General features: G+C 39.2%; 1 protein-coding gene across 1 annotated transcript; it reads left to right on the top strand.

The window, feature by feature from the left end:
• Window positions 1-8041: 8041 nt before the first annotated feature.
• On the top strand, window positions 8042-21654 carry LOC113968026 (carbonic anhydrase 3-like). The gene is made up of 7 exons (XM_027684242.1): window positions 8042-8139; window positions 8224-8421; window positions 11765-11883; window positions 13788-13880; window positions 15754-15819; window positions 18307-18462; window positions 19394-21654. The coding sequence occupies exons 1-7, from the start codon at window positions 8103-8105 to the stop codon at window positions 19511-19513; spliced, it is 789 nt and encodes a 262-aa protein (XP_027540043.1). The 5' UTR covers window positions 8042-8102; the 3' UTR covers window positions 19514-21654.
• Window positions 21655-22260: the final 606 nt, after the last annotated feature.

Genomic DNA, 22260 nt, shown 5'->3' with positions numbered 1-22260 from the left:
ATACTGATTGATTATATAAGCTGCCAGTATGGATCTGCTTGAGACTTCTCACAGGCATTTACTGATCTATGATTCTTCATTATCATATATTTAATCCTCATTTCTCCATTCCAGCCCAGCATATCTTTTAAAACTAACCAATAAGATCTTCTAAGGAATTAAGTCAGTTACATTTTGTATCCAAGTTGTGCAGTAGTGAACTGGTTCATTATTCATGTCCTCTGAGAGTGCATCTGTGTGAATCCTGATCACAAAGGTTTCATTGATCTCAACTCTGAACAAACCAAAAGCATTTTGCAAGTCTAGAATGGTTGGTTGACTATGCAGAGAGTTTATTGACATTACTAGAATTGAGGGAAATGCATCAACTTAGCACCAACCAAATGTGAAGAATCAAAGGGAATTTTTTGTATTCTCAACCACTTTCCACAGTCAAAAATGTGTTGTCCTCCAATTCCAGTGACTAGGATCTGTGTCTGTGACGAGCTGGGAAGGACATACAATCACTCTTATTGGGAGGGCCAGAGTCTGTAGTTCCAGATGGTGCATGTGGCTACGGCATGCTCAGGGTTAGGGGTCCCAAGGTAGGATAATAAAAAGCGCTGCGCTGTTCACTATTACAGATCTCTTTATGTGTTGATTATAAGCTGTGACCATTACTGTAGTAGCAAAAATAGCAAATACCAGAGGGTACCAGTATCACTCCTTGGTATGATGCTGCTATTGCTTCCATAAAAGCCTGAAGTGCAGCACCATGCAGCAGCAGGCACTGTATCCATTGCAAGCATGAAGCATAATTTCCTTATTTACCTCTAGCTTGTCATATCAAAACCCTTACTAATCTTCTTTGCAGACAAGTTAGGAAGATCTGGAGTGTTTGCGTCAGAAAATATTCTGTCCTTGTCTAGGAAGAACAATTCCACAATGACATAAAGGGTTTACTAATAAAAAACCCCTCAATTAAAATATCTAAAAGGTACCTATTATATTGACACCCTTTACTGCTTTTATAGAAAGCCCTGAAGCATCCTTAAGGTCAAGAGTAAAGAGCTTAGTTCCGAAAGGGTCCGAGTACTTTGGCTCCATACTTCAAACATATTTCTGTACCTTAGCACTACTCTGGGTATGTAAGTTCATTGAAATGATTATGAGACTTGAATGACAGAGTTTGATTGGATCACATAAAATATGTCTAGCATCTATCATTAAATCAACCATGAAATCTTGGCATGCGTTTAGGAGGAAAAAAAAGAGTAGGGTGGTGGGTTTTTTTCAAAATACATAATGTAAACATGCACTGAGCAACCAACATATTGGTTGGAGAGTATGGAGAGTAACAACACAGAGAAAGTCAAAGAAACTTGAAAAAAGAGACGGAGGAACAGAAAGACACAGGAAGGTAGGAACGAGGAGAGACAAACCAGTGAAATCTTTTGTGCTGGACAAACCACTGTGCTGAGTCATCCTGAACTGTCAGAGCAACAGCATTTCTGTTAGCTGTACTGGCAACTTTATAGTGCAGATGAGGTTTAGAATCCATAGCGCAACCCTGTATGCGGTCATGCTAGAGAAAGCTGAACGTAGCATAGGAGCCCATTGAGATGTATCAGTATAAATTCAGCTAAATGAGATTTAGAATGCACAGGATAGAATCTGAGGATTTTGTTCATAAGACTGCAATTTATTACTGACTGTAAAGTGAAGTGCTGCTCTATTACTGTATCATCAGATAGATTTTTAAAGATTACATCTTAGAATCACTGCATATCTTTTTTTAGTCTACTTCTGTGGGATTTATTTGAAAATGCTTTTGATAGATAGTAAATTTCTTAAACTCTTGAGAAGATCATTACATTTCTAGCCTATATAATTTCTAAGTTAGTGAAGGCTTTTTGTTATGGTTTTGTCCCCCCTCTCTTCTAGTAAGACCTGCTCTTCAATACATGCATGGGATTCCTTATACTGACTCCCTTTTTATTACATACTACTTACACTTCAATGCACATATAAATGTCTATATTTCCACATGTACAGTTACCTTTTTGTTATCTACAGATGATTCTTTCAAAGATGCTTTGTGGTCTCAGGGTGAAATCTTGATTCCATCAAAGCAAAGCGCAAATGTTGATAGAAATGAGATGCTATGTTCTGACCTTTCAAAGTGCACAAATGGTACAGATTCACAAGCAGTGACTCTCTTGGGAACAACAGATCTCAAGGGATTTCTGGAAGATGTTTATGAGATGAAAACTCTTCTGCCTGCAGAAAGCATATTTCAAGGGCTGGAAACACATCCAGTGATTTTGTCATAACATTCTCTTTCAGAGGGATGTATCTCACTGGAAAATATGCATGAAGTATTTCCAACTTGCTGTGTCATTAATTATGTGGCATATTTCATTTAGATGCTGTTTGTAAAACCCTTAGGAACTCCTCCAGCCATGTTAGCATTTCCACAGTCTGGTTAGGACTGTTCCCAGGTAGATGCTACTGCCAGAGTATCACGCAAGATGAAGGTCATACATAAAACTCTGCCTTGATATAGAAGAGTTGCCAATCTGCTAGAATTTCCAAATGGGCATGTACAGACCTTATAAAAGCAAACAGTACAGGTCAAATTCTCATACTTGGATTATTTCAAGTCAGACTGTGCCAGTGTATATAAAAGTAGACAGCCCAGCTCAGATTTGGATTTCAGCGTGAGTGCCATACAAGCAAATCCCTATGGTAAAAAAGAGGAGAGTCATCTTCCTGCAGAGTTTATCAGTTTATTTTTTCAGCTCTGGAAGAAATGTTTGAAATAGGCAGGCTTGTTTTTTTGTTTGCTTGGGTTTTGTTTGATTGGGTGTTTGTTTGTTTGGGGTTGGTTTGTTTGTTTTATGTATCAGATCTGTATGTGATAAATAATAAATTCACTTTTTTAAAATTTTTTTTTTCTGCTACTGCTATTCCTTCAAGTCTATGCTCGTTTTAATATATTGCCAGAAGGAAAATTGTTCATCTCTTAGTTTATTTTGCTAAATCTAAAGCCTGGCTTATTATTTCCATGTTTGTTGTATTTCATTGACTGAATATTAAGTTCTGCAAACGGTAATGTATGTTCTGAGCCACAACAGGAGAATGATGGGATTTTGCAAGCAAGGTCCTAGAGTCCAAACTGCAGACTGCTGAGTTACATGCCTTCTGAAATGGAAAGATGCATTAAAAGTCTGCCTAATGTTCGTCTAGATGCGCTACACAAATAAAGTGAATGGAGCTAAAAAACTCATTGTGTATAAAACAACAAAATTGATCCAATATGCTTCTCATTTTTCTTTGGCAGACCTCCCAACATGATCTGGCTGTCAATGGGGGTTTCCATTCATTCCTACGATGTTTTCCATAGCATGGCATCTCGGCAAAGTGGAAGGCATATGACAATTTGGCTTTTTGGCTATGGCATGCTACCATGGCATTCCTCAATCAAAAGCACTGAGTGGCATGCCTTTCTTGCACTGCCTGGCATGCAATGTGCAATATGTCAAAAAACACTGCTGTCCCTTCCATATTGTGTATTATCAGATTCCCTTCTGTTGTATTGTGTTCTTCCACAAGCTATTAAATATAGTGGAAGACATTTTATATTTAGATTGGCCACAGGCACTGAGTAAATGCTTTTGCTCATTCAACAATGTGCCCAATGTGCACTCCGGTAAAGCCCTTTGCATGCAATCACCCATGGGAAATATCCCTGATCATGGTGGAACCTGGAAAACTTAGCATCAAGCAGGGGGATTCTTGAATTACATCCTGCTGGCATATTTACCTCTATGTGTCCCCTTATAGTCAGTCATTCCTTGCCGTCATGCTGGCTCCTGGACACAGCTGGAAATTGGTATGCTGAGATGAAGCAGCATTTTGATTGTTCTAGTTATGTCAAGGTATTGGCCAAGCTAGTCATGGCTGGCAGATCTCAAAGCCACTGCAAGTCACTTTTCCATGCATCATTCTTGTGTGTTTTGTGTGCTCTGGGTAAAGCCATGGATCTGAGCCATTTTCCAGACTCCGGCCAGTCCTGTTTTCCATTCTCAAGAAAGAAAGTCTCTATGATTTCAAGTAAGGTATTTTCGTAAGAGAGATCAGAATGATTATGCCTTTTGTTTGTTTAGCAGAACAAAATTCTGCATCTGAACTGCAAGTCCAAGAGACAGTATTCCAGAGCTATTGCATGTTATTTACTACTGGTCCTCCTGTTTTGATCTTTCATTAAAGTGACAAATGTACAAAACCCTCTTTTGGATGAAGAGAATCTTATTGGTTAGGTGTCCAACAGCACCACCATGTTTTATTTATTCTGATAAGCTTTAGAAGTAAACTGTTGTCACCAGGTGCCCAGCTGTGATCCTGTGACTGGGTACCAGTTTCAGACAAGAGCAAGTCTGCAACTGCTGTGTAGGCTAAAACCTCTCACTTTTGGTCTTATTTCATCCCACTGCATTTCTCTTCAGTTACATAGGTGGTTTTATTACCGTAACAGAGAAGCAGTTTAGCACAGAGCTTGATGGTCTATATCTGCTGAGATTGGAGTATTCCACTTTTTGATATTACATTTTTACAGATACAGCAGGGGTAGAAAGCTATCTGGCAGGCATCTTTCAAAGTGGAAGGTCAGCTGCTTTCTTTAATGACATCACTTTCCGTGCTACATCACTTGCTTTTTACTTAAGTCCTTTCATTATAATTCCTGTATTATTTGATCATTCTAAAAGTCTGAGAGAAGCCAGGTTTAGTATTTATTCAGCCTGCACTTCACCTAGCAATCTCCAGATGTTGCTCAGATCACTTCTGAACAACACTTCCTTCTAGCTTTAAGGACAAAATCAGAACACTATGAATGGACAAACAGTTTTCCTTCTGCAACTAATACTTTTTAGCTCCAGCCATTAATGATGCTGCTGAAATCTGCCATTTGCTTTGGTCAGTTTAATGCCTGGATTTTCCTTTTTCCTTTCTTTCCCTGATTTCTCAAACCTTATCTTCCTGATGAAACAGATGTCAACTTGCTGTGTCTTGCAGTGCTACTGAATATTACTGAATACAATCTTGAGCAAGCATGAACTGATTAAAGCATAGAGTAAGGAAGGTTGAAGCGTATTCTCACATACTCAGAGGTAAGCAAATTCAGCCAGGATTTTTTAAATTGTAGGACAACTTTTATGAAAGCCATCCTTAAAAATATCGTACCTCATTTCTCCACCTGAACAATGGGTATAAACATAATTTCTTTTCAGAAGATATTGTGAAGATGCTTCCACTAGTGGCATACTGTGGTACTGAGGATAAAGGTACTGCAGCTGGGCTCTAAGAAATCTTGAAATTTTTTATTAATCGTATAGCTTAATCTTGTTATGCTCTTGCCTTTGCTATTTCAGATGGCTGTTGGCTGTTAAAACTTGTCCAAGGTTTACAAAATAGAAACAAATCACTGTAATGAAGTTGTGGATGCACTAGGTAACACTGCTCTTCTTCAACATTTAAAGCTATGACCTTTTCTTAGTTATAACAGCACTTCCATGACAGAAGTATTTACTTCCTAGAGAAAGCAATGTTATACAAGTTAGATGATAATTAGTTTCTGAGCCAATATCAGAAGAAAAGGATAAATGTGAAGGTAGGTCCTAAGGGATGCAAAAAAAAAGTTATTATCTCTTATTGCAGACAAAGCTACTACCCTACCTTTGATGAGGAAAGCAACAGGAGAAGAACACGTTCAGTGAGACACAGTACCTAGGGTTGACTCCAAGTACCTACACTGTCAATCTGAGCATTTCTCGCTTACATGCAAGTCACTGTCTGGAAGCCGTAATATGCACAAGCTGACAAAGTGCTGTTCCTCTGGGGGCAACAGGACCAGCTCACTAGAAAGCTAAAATATGAAGACTTTTGCTGTTGGATGGGCCTCTCTATTTATACAATAGAGAAGATTGCATAAATTGTCACATGGAGCAATGAATTTAAATACTAGGGGAAGAATTGACTTGCACCTTTTTCTGTGTAATACAAATCATGTCGCTTACCTAAGGGTACAAATCATGTACCCTTACCATAAATGGCTCCAATAAGCATTCCTTGTATATATGAAGCTGATTAAAGTCTCTCTGAGACTTCCATGAACAAAGCCACTAAAGCTGTCTGTTTATAGAATTTCTGTCTGTTTATTAGAATTTCATGAGCTCACAAATGTTTCTCTCTAGACAGATGAGATAGAAACTAATTCAAAAGGATTAATACCTAAGCTTTCTGAATTAAAATTGCAACAGGTGTCAACTTTATATGCCTGCCCTTGCAACAAATATGACATTATCCAATTGATTGATGACAGAGTAAAGAAGTGTATTTTCTTTTGTCTCAGAGTTCTCTTTTGAAAATGAAAGATGTAATTTTTCATAACATTGTACCTAAATCACCTCCTAGTATTTTCTTAATAGAATTCTGCCAAAAGAAGGATACTTTGTTTTGAAGGATACTTTGTTAACGAACACATCTTTGTATCCTTAAAGATGACAGGAGGATGCTTTTAAAATACTGTGTAAGTTGCTGAGGTTTAGTGAGTTTCAGTTTGACATATCTTCTCTATGTAAATATACGATACACCTCGCTACAGAAATTTTCTCAGATACAGATTCCTAAGTGACAGATCTTGTCCTACCTTTCTCTCAAAGGGATCAGGATGCCTACTTACGATTAAATTCAGAGCAAGAAGAATTTACTAAACAAGTTCAATGAAATAATTTTAGTTATTCTAAACAAAGTCCATCTTTATTAGCCTAGCTACATACATAAATCAGAAGGGGAACCTTCACCTTTACCTTCCAGGTGGTTTTGGGACATGAAATATGACAAAACTAATCTTAGGTTCTGCATATTGCAGCTTCTCAGCCTTTTTTCTGTACTTCACTAATACAAAGGGTTTATAACCTCTCAAAACTGCGTGTTTATTTCCATGCTGCATTCCAGTGCTGATGGGTACAAGGATTTAAACAAGTTCACTGCAACTATGTTGGAAATCTCCATGGTTTGTGATACTTCTTGGCTGACTCCCAAATATTTATCTTGGAATGGTATTTAACTAGAGTTACGTAGTTTGAGGTAGTATTTAACTCAAGGTAGATACAGTTGCAGCAGTGCTAACATGGACTGACAAAGCCAAGGGAGTCTGCAGCAAAGCTGGCATCTGAGAAAAAGCTCTGGGTGTTCAACGTAAATGTGCAGACAAAGCCAACCAACACAACCATACTGATTGCTAACTCCCCATCATCTGAAAAACAAATGCTTTCCTGACCGAAATACCCACTGCTAAGTTACCTAACATGAGAAATAGACTTGGTGTAAAGCTCCATGCATGAAGGAGAACTGACTGGACAACATAAAAACTCGGATTTGAGCCCATGGTCAGGAATGGCCTCCTTGAGGGCTGTCAGAGTCTACCTTTGCACAAAAGCATGATTTTGCAGGCTATGATATATGTCTGCTTTTCAGACATAGGGTGTTTCGGAGCTATTGATGAGAGCATTTGTGAAATCCAGGAAGTGGGACTGCTGAAGCTTGCCCGCCCTGGGAGCTCGTCCAGACTCCCTGGTGGGCTTCCTGCCCGTAGCACTGCCCGCAGAGGGGAGAACTGCGTTCCCTGGTGCAGGCTCCCCGCGCTGGTACAGCCGGCGAGCGCTCCACGCATCGCTCTCAGCCCCTCATCGCCGCGGGGCTGCGGGGCGCAGCACCAGCACCTGCCCGCCCGCGCCGTCAGACCGTCTGTCCCCGGGCTGAGCTGTGCCTGCGGCAGCGGGATGAAGGGAGCCGCAGGGTCCCGCCGGCATCCCCCTGCCTTCTCCGAGGGGGAGAACACGCGTCTGCCCGCCCCCTCGGCTCCCACTGCCCCGCGGCCGCCCCCAGCCCTGCCCTCCCCGCAGCCTCCCGCCACGGCCCTCCCTCCGGGGAGGACGCGAAGCCGCGGCGGTCTATAAAAAGCCCCCCGGGGCGGGAGGGAAGGAAGGAGGGAAGGAAGGGACCACCGCGCCAGCGGAGGCGCAGCGGAGGGAGCGGGACGGGGCGCGGGCAGCGGCACCATGGCCCAGTCCGTGTGGGGCTACGACAGCGACAATGGTGAGCGGGGCTCGGGGCCGTCGGGCGGGACGGGGCTGAGCCCGGCTGAGCCGGGGAGACGTCTGCTTTGCCTTTGTACCTCAGGACCCGAGCGCTGGCACGAAAACTACCCCCTGGCCAAGGGAGACAAGCAGTCGCCCATTGAGATCAACAGCAAGGACGTGCAGCACGACAGCTCTCTTCCCGCTTGGCATGCGAGTTATGATCCTGGGGCAGCGAAAACAATCCTGAACAACGGGCGCACCTGCCGCGTCGTCTTCGACGACACTTTTGATCGATCAGGTCAGTTTCTGGTTTGGTTTTCTGGGCTTGTTAAGAATCGAGATTTGCAAAGCGCCGCGCATCAAAAAGCATCCCCTAGTACCGAGCCTGCGCAGGCTAACAGAGAAAAGTCACTTGGGAATGTAAAAGGATGCTCCTGGAGTTTATTCTGGTGAATCTGTAGGTGGGACAGGGAGACTGTAGCTGCGGAGTCACCCCTGAAATACAGACTCAGCTGGAAGGTGGACTTCTCTCTCTGTCATCTCCTTCAACACAGACACCATATCCTTAAGTTTTGTGTAAGGGAAAAGAGTGCCCAGAGAGGTTTAGAATGCTCTGAGGCACCATGTAAACAAAAAACTTGTACATATATTTCCAGTGACTGTGATCTTGATTTCTTCTGTATGGGAATTCTTCAGGTACTCCATAGGCTAAAAAAGCTATTAAAATATCATTTATGAAAATAGCATTTCATAGTTTCTTGAAAGCTATGGCATGGCATTGCTATTGAACTGAGAGCCAGCAGTCTCATATCTTTAAGTTAAATTTTTCAAAACTTGATTCCAGAACTATATCTGTGTAGCTCTGGATGAAGACAGGCAACAACTGTCAAAATGAATAATAAATTGACAACATAATATAATGCAAAGACATCTCAGGAGCATGCAGTATTGACTGCAATCAAATTATCAAGCAATCTAATTAATGGAAAACAGTTACTTTCCTTTGTATTTTTCTGCATCTGCTTTGATGGCATTTGTATTGGGATTTTCTTCTTAGCAAGCTATATAATTAATGAAATATATCCATATTACATTGAAAGATCACTATCACTTGTGTTTATCTTGATGAGATCATTGTTTCCTTGGATTTCTTTATTTATCATTACAGCTACCTGTTATTTTTCCATATCTCTCAGATGGAATCTAAACTATTTAGGACCAGGACCATGTCTAAGTTGTGTATTTGTATGGTCCTTTAGTTTTATTACCACAATTTCTACACAGTGGTCTCAACATAAACTACACTTTTATTAACATAGAATCACCAAATGGTCTGGGTTGAAAGATCATCTAGTTGCAACTACACCCCCACCACTTTCCACTAGACAGGGTTGCTCAAAGCCCCATCTAATCTGGCCATGAACACTGCCAGGCATGGGGCACCCACAACTTCTCCAGCCAATCTATTCCAGTGCCTCACCATCCTCACAGCAAAGAATTTCTTCCTAATATCCAATGTAAGCATGCTCTTTCAGTTCAAAGATGTACCCCCTTGTCTTATCACTACCTGCCCTTGTAACAAGGCCCTTTTATAAACTGGAATGCTCTTCCACAAGCACTGCATAAAATTCATGCCACGACTGAAAGCGTGCAAAGTAAATTAATAAAGAACCTTTTCATGTGGGGGTTCTACTCTGTCTTCTTTGCAGCTTCCTAAAGGTTGAAATGTTTAGACGGGCTGCTGAAGAAGATGTCTGCCCAAGGATCTGTGTTGAAGATTTGACAAGCAAAGTGCAGCCCTTGGTGCAGCTCTTCCTCTAAATCATCTTCCCTCTGTTCCCTCCCTGCCTCTACCCTCCCCATCATCTCTGTTGTTCTCTGGGCATCCAGTGTGTACATTCGCTCCCGGCTGCCCTGACTTTCTGCAGGCTGCTGGACAGTAATTTAGGACTCAAATGTTTCAAGGAACGCGTCTGATCAGAATCAAATACAATGTTTGACAGCTCTGAAAGACCACATGAGAAAGAATTTCATAGCCATTTTATTATCTTCATTTGTTGGCTTCTGCAGTGGCAAGAGATAAGTAGTAGTCACAGATCCCATTTTAACTGGAAAAAGAAATATAGCTTAAAGATAGCCTTTTTTTTCCAATTATATGGAAAATTTTGAATTTTAAAAAGATTTGTTTTCATGCTACAGATATTTGTGTACTGTTATGAAGTGCTATTTTCAAGTGCTTCACAGTATTTGAGCTCTGGAAAGGGCCACCTTTAAAAAATGACTGCTAAATGAGTCTCCAGCTCTGATACTGATTCAGCTTTTAAGTGTAGGTAAATCACATAAATTCAGCTCCTGAAAGTCCCTGCCTCCCATTGATTCCGGCTTGGAACGGCAAGCAAATGCTTGTGAGGAGCTGAACCTTAGAGTCTATGCTTTATTTGTCTTATATTCAAAAGTGAAATAAGAATAAAAATGATTATAATAATATGAAATATTTCCCATTGAAGGCCTCTACAGAAGGTTTACTCAATACCATATTGACTTAGGATAATTTATTGATGTACAAACAAACTCAAAAAATAAGAGGAACTGCATGCCTAAAACTCAACAAGGCTTTTTTTCCATCCCTCCCCTTGATGGTTGTGACACCTACCAACTAAAAAGAGAAACTGCAAAGTTAGACCTCTTGCTCTGTGTAGGTATTCCAACACATATGATATCAAGAATTCATTTGAGACCATTGGGCAAAAGAGGATTTATTATTTCAATGTTAACTTTGAACTTCAAAGCTATTGGTAGAAGTTCAAACTTGAATGCTATTTAAACAAGGTCTTCTGGCACTGCAGTTGTGAACTACATTATCAGCTTTCTGTGTAAGGAAACACGACTCATTCCAACCTTAGGTAATGAATGAAAAATACATTTGAGAGCTTATCCTCTAAGCAGTCCCTGCTCAAAAGAATCTCCAGGCTGAAAGAGCAGGTGTGATTTTTTGAAAGTCAGAGTTGATGTCAACTGTCAGACTGATGCATGATCAGCATTATTTGGCTAAAGACAGCAGAAGTAACAGCTTCTTAATTTGTTTCATCGGTGGCTTGAGAACAATTTAAACTTTATTGTCTTCCCTAACTTTCTAGAAATAGATGTCTTTTTTTCTTTTTAATTTTTACTTTTTTTAGAAGCAGCAAACTACGCTGTAACCATTGTTTAGTTGTGTGAACTGTATAAGGTATGCCAGTCATGGACTAGAGGTACTCTTCGAAGCACCTCTGGGTTAATTTAACAGCCCTAACCCCAATCCTTCTACAACAGACCCTTTCTTGACAAGAATCATCTGTGAAAACCTTCCTTCTCTCTCCACATCATAAACTATAGTGTGTCCACTTGCCAAGAGAAAAGGAGCTTGTTGGCCAGGTGGGGTTTGATTCTATGCTTGACTCACAGCAGTTTCCACAGTTTTCACATCAAACAGAACTCCTGAGCGATAAGAGAATTTAGACCCAACCACGTGAACTGGTGAGTGTTGTGACCCCCCACTGCAATCTGCTGGATTTAAAGGAGGTGCTCCGGTGGGTCCCCGTTCACTGACCGCGTGTGCCAGGGTTTTGTCGGCTGGTGCTGATGCAGATTGTCCCTTGCAGTGCTGAGAGGGGGCCCGCTCACCGGCGCCTACAGGCTGCGGCAGCTGCACTTGCACTGGGGTTCCTCTGATGACCACGGCTCTGAGCATGTTATAGATGGGGTGAAATATGCAGCAGAGGTAGGACTGATTTTTAAGAGTAGTATTCAGTGCTAACTGGGATTTGACTGATTTTGCATCTGAGCAGATTAACCGTTCTCCCTTTTTCTAGTATTGAGCCATTAATTTTTCTCTGTCTGTGCAACTTGTGAATATTGGTTAGTGTGCAGTTGAATAAGTTGCACCTGCCAGTAAATGTATCTTTGCAAGTATATACTAACACAGACTTCTTTTCTTCAAGCAAGAGTTTTTATGGTATTTTAGAATGTTTTAAAAATATTTTTCATAAATTAATCTGTTACTTTCAAATAGGAAGATCTGTTTTCTGCTGCTGTTTTTTAGCTTTTAGCCATTTCTGGTATAGCTTGGGTTACCAAGTTAGTTTCAGAAAGCATTATGAATTAATAGAAAAACTTAGTAAAAGCACATTTGATAAACTGACGTTCAAAATTAGATCCACCTCAAAACTGATTCAGAGTAGGTTTTAGTTTCTGGACATCTCTGCTTTAAAATAACTGGATTTATTTTCATGAACCATGGAAAATAGAATTTTTTGTTTCGTTTTTGGTTTGTGTTTTTTTTTAATGTAACCTACTAAAGGACTGTTGTCCAAATTTTCTAAAATTAATGCCTTTTTTAGGCCCTGAAGACTTCTTCAGGTCATAAATATAAGAAAATTAGCTATTGATGCTAGTGAATTACTAGCAAATGTTGCCTCCTTCATCTTATTTGAGAATAGTCTCAAAATATATACCTATGCCCACAAAAATCCTGCAGTAGTGTTTTCCTGCCTTACAATTACACCCTCAAGGTACAGAGCTTAAAGAGGCTTTGCCCACCTGTCACAGGACAAAACTGAGGCAGATATTTTCAGGATCAGCATGCATAAACATTGCAGAGATGACTGTGGGCGATGGCTTGGGAATTTTCTTCCTGTTCCTTAATCACAGCCAAACCTTGCTAGTGCTCTACTTTCTGTGGCCAACTAAACAGCAGAATTCTGCTTCCTCAAACTATTTCTTGGTTAGCTCAAGCACAGACTTTTTATGTTACTTTTGTTAGCAGTACTCGTGTATTTATTGACAGGAGAAGAAAGTCTGGAATGTTTGAAATTTTCCTACATTGCAATCAAAGATATATGGTTGCTCCAGCTTTATCCTTAGCAATAAAATCCTTATCCTCAAGAGAAAAGAAACATTAATAATTAATAAATGCATTAATTATATTCAGGGCAAACTACTTTGTTATCAATTTAAATTAACTTTAAGAAAAAGACTTTTTTTCCTGTATAACACTGAGTTGCAGATGCTACTTAGTCTGAGATTCCGTACCGCTGCTTGCAGCATTTGTAGCTATATGCATGAGCTACAGATTTTCTGGACAGAGATGTAAAAATTCAAAATATATCCTGAAAATACATCATTGTTGAAAGTAGACATGAGAAATGTCATATTACTATCCCCACTCCTGTACAATACAATGTGCCAAGAGTAATAAGAGAAACAAAACAATAATGTATGCACTACATACAACCAACCTAGTGTAAATCCTTGAGCTGATATCTGCATAACCTTAAGATCTAAAAATGTACTTGAGATGAAGTGCATGTCAGTAGGTGTTTTATGCACTGCATGTGTCCACGTCATGCACTTGGGTTAAACTACTTATAGTTGCATTGTCTGATAACTGTGTAGGAAACTTCATTTTTTTCTCATGCTTCAATTCAATGCGAAGCAATGCTTTATAGAAAGTGTGAGCATATAGAAGAATGGAAACAGCAGTTAGAAATATTTACATAGAGGTTTCATTTTCATGTCCTTGTTTTACTTACTGTGTACCGGACACTTTTTTTTATTTAATTTAAAGTGAAGATTGTGCTGCTGGCAATTTCTTGTATTTATAACTGAAGTTTAATTGATTTTTAGTTACATATGGTGCACTGGAATCCAAAACATGGTAATTTTGCCGGAGCTTTGAAACAACCTGATGGTGTGGCTGTTGTGGGCATTTTTCTGAAAGTAAGTGGCAAATATTCAGTCTTTATAATTTCTGTATTTTTCATCCTCCTCTAGTACCAGGGGAAAATGTTCCCATTGTTTTTTCACGCACTGCATTGTTTTGCAGGAAAACATTCAAAGCAGTTGACTTCAGTACAGACTGAAGTCACACATGCCCTTGAGCCCTCCAGATTCCATGCACTAACCCATTCAGAGCCGACTTCTGACACCATTCATGATACCAGTGGCATGACGGGTATTGAACAAGAGATCTGCAACTTCAAGCCTGGGACATTTGCTAACATTGTCCCTGATAGCTGAGCAGCCCTTTACTGTGGTGTGCATTGAGTGGGGAGGACACTCTGCACCGTATAAGTGTTTCCTCTTGCCTGTTGTCTGCTAGTAGGTGTTGCATCTGCCTCTCAGCAAGGTTATGTTGACTGATTCCCTTCCCTGGTCTCTGGTTGATTCCCACATAAGCTGAGAATCAAAAGGAGTTCAATGAACCTACTCTGAAAAGAAGCAATTCATGGTAAAAGAATTTCACTGAACATTCTAACCTTGAAATACAGAAGCTCCGTAACAAAATAATTTTGTACCAGTATTCCCTAATTGATTTTTTTAAAACTTAACAGAAAGAGAGCAATCATACTATCACATTTGTACATGGTCTAAGACATTGAGAAACACTAATAGGCACACAGCCTAATACTGATAAATTATGCAAACTTCAGCTATGTGGCTCTCCTTTTACCTGCAGGTGGGCATATCAGCTTGAACACACCATCAGAGAATAGGTTTCCTTTTATTGTTTTATCACCTGTAAGTGGCATTTGCCCAAGCAATAGCAAGTGGATGTAATTAATTTTGCCACAGTGTCCCTGGACAGACTAGATACAATGTCATTTTAATTCTGTTACACTGTGAGCCAGCCTGACCTTTTCTCTTGTGGTTAGTTTAAACTGAAGGTCAGCACCTGTCCAGATTCTCCCCTATGGCTAGGTCCTTGGATTATTCTTACTTGGTCATTTCTTTTAGTCTATTTTAGACTAAAGCACTGTCTTGTAAAACACAGATTACAAAGCATTACACTATGTTCTTAATAATCATATTAAGGTCAGACAAAAGGTCTAGAAAAGTGGTATCACTATATCTTCTCTGGCCTTCTTTCCCTCTTTCCTTCTTGCTCTTTGGTGAAGGAGCCATTGTTTTTCACTGCATTTGTCATGTTCTGTTACTGGGGTTTGGAATACTGCTAAAACAGGATTGAATTATCTCCTGAAGAGTTGAATTTCATCTCTTTTGGAAAAAAAAAACGGCAATTACAGCACATCTCAGGCATACTGTCTTTACTCTTCTGGGATGCAGAGCCACGTCAAAGCTTTTGGAAGTGCTAAATGTCAGGAACACAACTAATAAAGTGACCCCACAGCTTGAGGATGTCGAGACATGAATCTCATCATATGTCTTATGTCAAGTCTGATCTGACTGCATATGTGCTCCAAAACATTTGAAGTATCTGCAGGAACTCTAGCTCTTCAGACCATCAACACTTTGCTGAGTCCTCATATGTCTCACAGTGGTTGTGGGTTGCTTTCAAAGAAGGGCCAAGGGCAAGGCCCTGGAGAGTGTAGATCACACTGTCTGAGTGTGTAGTTCATTCCTCAGACAGTCGGTGATGCCTTGTAGAGTCCTTCAGCACACATTCCAATCGCAAAGCCAGTTACTGCAATCTGCTATTTTGGATGCTCTTTTAACACGTCATTTTCCGTCAGTCTCTACTGGATGTTCTGAGAGTGCTGCTGCCTAATGTGACAGATGGGATATGCTGAAATTATTTCAAATACTGTGGAACATGATGAAAAAGATACAGTACTTGTGCTTTGCCTTACAGGTTGGAAAAACTCCCAAACCAGAGATGAAGAGAATTCTTGAAGAAATTGATAACATTAAGACCAAGGTATCAAAAGAATTTTGGTAGCTGAAATAATGTAATAATGTAGCTGAAAAGCAGCAGAAGTAGAAATCAGGAATTCAGATTCATTTTTTGGCATCATCTTGGTGCCTAACAGTAGCACCAGAGGTGATACATTGAAATGTAGGGCAGGATACTTTCTTTTACTTAATTAAACAGATAACTCCTCACTTCTGCAAGTATTCTTGTTGTAGAGGATTTTTTTATCAATCCTTGCATGCACAATTGGTATGCAAGGATTATTGGTACTGCTCTGTAAAAATATGCTAGTGTGCAAATAGCAAGAAGAAATGAAAAGCTTTTTGAATCTGAGGACAGCAGTGGCCAAAACATATGCATATAAAGGAGTCAGAAACTTAGTTAGCCTGAAATGAGAAGAAAGTCGTAGGAATCATGGATGAGGCTCCCAGTCTCTGTAGAGGAGATTAAAAATGTTATTAGTTTTAAGATAGAACTGTGTTGATTTATAAAAGGGATTACACGGTGCAGTTTCTGCACCAGTCCTCTCTTCCTCTCAATTCCTATGAATGGCATTGCAAACATATTCTAAACTATTTTCTAGTTTAATTAATGATCTAAGGCTCACAGTCCTTACTGACTGCATAGATACCGCTGCAGAAGGGAGTTATTTGCAGAGAATTGAGATATTGTATCTACGAGTATTTAGCATTATTGTTGAACATAAACCCAATCTCTGGGTATACTTTAGCAATTCTACTTCATGATAAACTTTATACTTCTAATGATGCTAAAAATCCCTTTTTTTATTTGACCTTGAACATACCACCAAATCACCAGGGTTAAATGTTACAAATCTGTAAGCATTTTCTTGCAAATTTAGCAGAATTTTTTGCATTCGATTTATGTATGTGTGTACTGTCATTGATGTGCAGATCTGAGTCAGAAATCTCTTCTCTCCTAACTAAGAGTCATATTACTTTTATTTTTTCAACCTTTTCTTAGTCTTCAAATTCAATTCTGTTCTTTCTTTTGAGGGAACTGAAGGTTATTATTTTTTCACTCTACATATTGCTCCCCTGCTGTGTCAATGGTACACGTCTTGATACAGATTTGGCTTTTTCTCATAAGCCCTATAGCATTTTTTGGCCATTTACATGCAGAAGAGCTTTGCCACAGTTATTAAAAAGTTGATCAATCATCCTATGAAACTCTGTGTCATACAGTGCTGACAAGATGGCAGTGATATCCACTCCATTGCATTCTATCTGAGACTACCTAACTGGAGATTTTATAACTTCTAACAGAAAAAAAAATAGAAGTCTGATTTCCTATATACAGATATTCTCTGTAGTGGTTCTGGAAAAAGCAATAGTTGAGAAAAACCAGAGCAATATAGGTGCATATGAAAACAACAGCTTGTATTTTCTCTCTTATTTCCTTTCCCGTCATCACATACATTTTACCACAACTACTTCTTTTTCAGGAAACATTAATGGATGGTATCACTGGTGTATTTATTGCACATGCAATTTCAATTGCTCTGGTGCATTACAGGCAGAGGAGTTTTTGGACACTCTTTTTATTGAAAAATCACAATTTGTTTTTTGAAGTTATCTGCAAACTCATATGGAACTTACAGAACAATTTTTCCTGGAAGATACACTTGAAGACTTGATATTATTCTTTCTACTCTCAGTTTGTGCAAGGATGTATGGCCTGCCATTGCACTTTTTCTCTGTTCCGATCTAGAGTAGATTCTCCATGTTAGGAGAAGGATATAGGAATAAGAGATTTTACTTTCCAGAACTGCATCCTAAATACCAATAGAGAAGTGAACTGGATTTCCTTGGTTAATCTTTATTGCCCAGAGGGAACAAGGAAGACTCATCACAGTCCTCCTCTCCACAGTGGAGATACTATCCTATTCAGCGGCAAACTTCTCAGGAAATGTTGTTTGGTGTCTGCTGTTCTCCCTTGACTGGTTGTAATCACCTTTAGTTGTAAGATATTTACGATACAGTACTCTTACAGAAAATATTTTAATTTTTTACATTAAATGGAACAGTCCCAACAAAAAGGTTGAGAGTGTCACCATAACTATGTAATTAGAGCACAGTCTTGGGAGGAGACTGTCCTTCAGACAGAAGACTGGGATAAATGCCTGGCTACTATTCTGTTGGATAAAAAGGGTAACAGTACCTGCAGTACCACAGCCTTTAACTTTTATCTCAACTGATCAAAAATAAAACACAATTTTGATAGTTCCAGAATAGAAAAATGTAAAACTGAATATCTTTGGTCCCACACAATTCAGTTTGTAATTTCTTTTAATTTATTTATGTAATCAAAATGTCAGTTATTATTAATTGCCAGAAAAATGCTTGAGAAAGAGGAGATTGATTTCTTGCATGAATCTTGGTATTTAATTACTCCCTTTAAAACAGCTTAGATACTGATGTCTTTTAAGATGCATATCCTTGGATTTACTGCAGAATTTTTTTTTCCTCTAAGGGGAAAGAGGCTCCTTTTCAGCATTTTGATCCTTCAATTCTTTTCCCCAAATCTCGGGACTACTGGACCTACCACGGTTCATTCACTACACCCCCCTGTGAGGAGTGTATCACTTGGATTCTCCTGAGGGAGCCAATTGAAGTCAGCTCAGACCAGGTAAACTCCACCTAGTTCTGCTACTCTTTTACCAGTTCTCAGCAGTGTCTCAGTATGTCAGATTTGTGAGCCCTTATGTAACCTTGCCCTTTTTGATAGGGAAAGCTTTAGCTGAGGACTGTGAGAAATTGCCTGCAGATTGGACTGCTGAAATGCACTGTAAAACTGACCTTGAGAATCAAGTCCTCTTGCTAGACACCTCCTCGAATAGCTTCAGCAGGAGTGTTCTTGGGATCCTAAAAACATGCTAAGGCAGAAGTGCCCTCGAGCCACAAAGTTCAGTTATCACACTGTCCTCAGTTCATTCTGTGTATTTCACCACTAAGTGGCAAGTGGTTTCCCAGTTTAAGAAATTGTTGGTGCAGATCTTGACTTCCTAAAAGCTGTCAGTGAGAAGGATCAAACTAACAACTTGCAAACCTGAATGTTAATACAAAGTAATGCACTTAATGTATTCATATAGCTCAAATGTGCATTTACACAGAGAAAAAAAAAAAGAAAAAAAAGAGAGCCAGTCTGGATAAGGTGACCTTTTTAGTGCTTCGACAGTTCAAATCAGGGTATACCCTTTTTACTGATTTCACTGTTTTCAGAATGGATTTGTTTTGCATATGGAAAGGTTAACAATTAACAAAGCAACACTGAATTGAAGAACAACAGTTAAGTGATGAATTCATGATTGAACTTAATAATCCAGTTGGCATACGCTTCTCTGCCTTACAGAACAAAATACAAACTTCTGCACCAGCTTTTTCCATCAGACTACCTTGCATTAATGTAGATGTGCAACCTCCTTCATAGACAGCCAATTGTCATTGCCATTGTGTGCCTGTCATTATATAAGAAAATTCCTTCTCCATCTCAGAGTTAGTTCTAGGCATTAAGAACCACAGTGCTTCCACATGGACACTTTAGTTTTTCTTCTTTGCAGATGGCAAAGCTCCGTAGCCTTTCCAAGAATGATGAGAACGAACCCATGAACCCACTTGTTGATAACTGGCGCCCACCTCAGCCTGTGAAGGGCAGAATAGTGAGAGCCTCGTTCAAGTAAAGTCTCAAGCCTCGCTCTGCTGAATCAGAGTGAGAAAATCCCTGCATCACAAAGCATAGTTAGTTTTTGCTGTCTACTGCTTTTCCTCTGGATCCAGGTCTGTGTTTCTTAGCTTGAAATTCTGAGTGGCAAACTGAATCTGATTTTGAAAACAGAAAAAATACTGTATGCAAATACTAAGCTTAATAAAAAATTGTGAGATATACATGACTCTTGATCACAAAAGCCTCAGCATTTATGATAGTGTCACTTCTCTGCCATGTGGTCTTGGAAGAAAAATGGGCTCAGTTTCAACATGTAAAAGTCATTTCAAAGAAAATATAGTAAAGGCAGAAAAATGAACCAGTAGCTCAGGAAAGCAGGAGATGGACAGGGGGCAAAATGTCTATTTCTACAGCGTCTCTAGTGATCTTCCTCAGGTGTCCATCAGTGTGGACAACCAAAGAATAAGTAACCCTTTAACATGCCAGATTTTCCCTTCCCTCTCTTGTTCATAGTTTGTTATCCAACGTTGGATTAGTATTCTAGGGATATAATCAGGCATACTCAACTTCTGTGTGTGAAGAAAAAAAAGATATCTTGCTGTCATTTCAGCATTTGCTGTCTTTGCCATGTCCTGCTGCTGCCATTGTTGATCTTTTCTTCTTTCACTGCTGCTGCTACTTCAACCATCCAGTGTAGAATCCTGCTGGTATCATGTCATCTTGTATTTAGTATAGCAGCTTTAGTATCACTGAGTGGGAACTGCCTTTTTTCTCCTGCTCTATGTTACCTATGTCACCTCCCAGAATGATGAATTTTTAGTTTTGATGCTCTACCTGCTTTTTATTTTTAACATCTCAGCCTGCATAGCAATGGTTTCAGCTGTGAGGGATTTTGTTTCATATGGAAAGTATCTTTGTGAATGATTCATATGTGTCACTTGTCATTCCCACTACTGAAAAATCCAGGTTAAGTCACCTAAGTGTTTTTTGATTGTGACTCTGTGTATTTGGAGACTATAAGTGGACTCTGTTTGGCTCTGTTCCTTTCTGGGGAGACACATCAGCTCGCACATATGATCCAAGCAAGGAATCACTGGCACACAGAAACTTTTCAATCAATTAACTTCCCCTGTCCTTCATCATACAAACTTTATCATTTCAGTGTAACACAAGTACCACCTAGGTTGAATCCACATGTGAGTAAAGATCTGCTACATTATATTCACCACCAGGGTGATTGTTCCATATTGTACATACAGGAGGTTGGGTGGTCAAAGATATTGAGTAAATCCTCCTACAAAGGAAGCTTCTGGGTTCTCTGTGTTCCTCTAACTCGTCAGTAGGTAACAGTGGGCATTCTTCTAGATGTTGCCACAAACATGTTCACAGCAATATCTATAAGGGATATGTCAAAGTCTGAAAAAAAGCAGGGTTACAAATGGCTCCTTAACTGTTTCATTTTCCACCTTTACTAGAAAAATGGTGCTCCAACAGGGAAGTTATGAATGGGAAACATTGAAGAAATTCTGCCATTGTCAACAGCACAATTCAGTGAGAATTCAGAAATGACACTGAGGGCAGAGTTTGATCCTTTGTATTCATTTAGAAATGTTCTAAGAATTGTTGAAGTTCCACTGAAAGTAAATATTTCGGTTTATTAGGAGTGTATTTTGCTTAGTATAAAGCAGTTTCTTTTTAAAAACTAAGTTTATGTCAGCAGAAGCTAAAGTATTGATTGAATCTTGTTTACAAATGTTTTGGCATTGGTTTAATCTTACCAGAAGATCAGCTTTTGATATTACGAGTGCAGCATTTCCAAAAGTATTGATTTTAAGAGTCCCTTAGATTTTCTTTCAACTTTTGAATCTGTACATCTTCTCAACACATAAAAATGTTACTACAGAAATCTCATAAGCAACATTTTTTTTCTACTGTACTATGTCTTACATATAAAATTTCTGTTCATATCCACATGCAGTTGATCTTGGTGATAAGAAAATTTTAACATAAATTACTGAGACAAGAGTTTGAGTCTTTCTACCTGAAAGACATTGACTGTGATGTTTAAATCTCTTGTTATTGGGGCAATAAAACAAGATTAGTTGCCTGCACTTGACATAACTGCTTTTATGTCTTCAAAGAACTAATAAATTGACTTAAATGAAAAATTGCTTGCTGGTTTTATTTCTAATGCTACATGGTGATTGAAAGGAGCAAGAACTTACTAGAAAACCTTTGTATCCTTTACTCTAGTAATTTTTAGCTGTTGGAGTTCAATATCTCATCCTGGTTTCTGTGTATCCAGTCAAACAGATCTTAAAAAATATCAGGATTATATAGTATCACCTATTTTCTGTTTTCAGGTACAAAAAAAAGTGTTTATTTCTTGCCTGCACACAAACATTCTCTTACATCTTACCAAAGTTCATGCATTCATATTTGACCTTGAATATCACTCATTTGGATATGAACTTTGTTTTCTTGCAAGAAAGACGTGGACGGGTTAGCTGAAATGTTACATAATTCTGACATTTCCTGATTAGTTTATACTTTTCAAGCATGCAAACTTGTGAAAGAATAATTGCCTGCAAATCAGATATTGAGTGCACTTTTCTTTGCACATTTCCTCTACTGCTTTTGAAAAGTAGAATAGGCAGAAGTTTATCAACTACTGAAATAGCAGTTTTGGTTCCAACACTAAACACATAGAAAGCTTTTTTATTAACTGAAACAGGTGTCACCATCTTTCAGTCAGGTATAAAT

Source organism: Neopelma chrysocephalum, unplaced genomic scaffold, assembly GCF_003984885.1.
Source record: "Neopelma chrysocephalum unplaced genomic scaffold, ASM398488v2 Primary Assembly neopelma1_22, whole genome shotgun sequence".
Taxonomy (NCBI): Eukaryota; Metazoa; Chordata; class Aves; order Passeriformes; family Pipridae; genus Neopelma; species Neopelma chrysocephalum.
Note: the sequence above shows the minus strand (reverse complement) of the source record. Positions and strands in the feature narration are given on the sequence as shown.

What these genes read in the sequence shown, in the direction of transcription:
- LOC113968026 (XM_027684242.1), top strand. Translation starts at nt 8,103, where the DNA reads ATGGCCCAGTCCGTGTGGGGCTACGACAGCGACAATG. An exon ending in GGGCTACGACAGCGACAATG is followed by an intron (nt 8,140 to 8,223) that starts GTGAGCGGGGCT and finishes TTTGTACCTCAG; the next exon opens with GACCCGAGCGCTGGCACGAA. An exon ending in TTGTGGGCATTTTTCTGAAA is followed by an intron (nt 13,881 to 15,753) that starts GTAAGTGGCAAA and finishes TTTGCCTTACAG; the next exon opens with GTTGGAAAAACTCCCAAACC.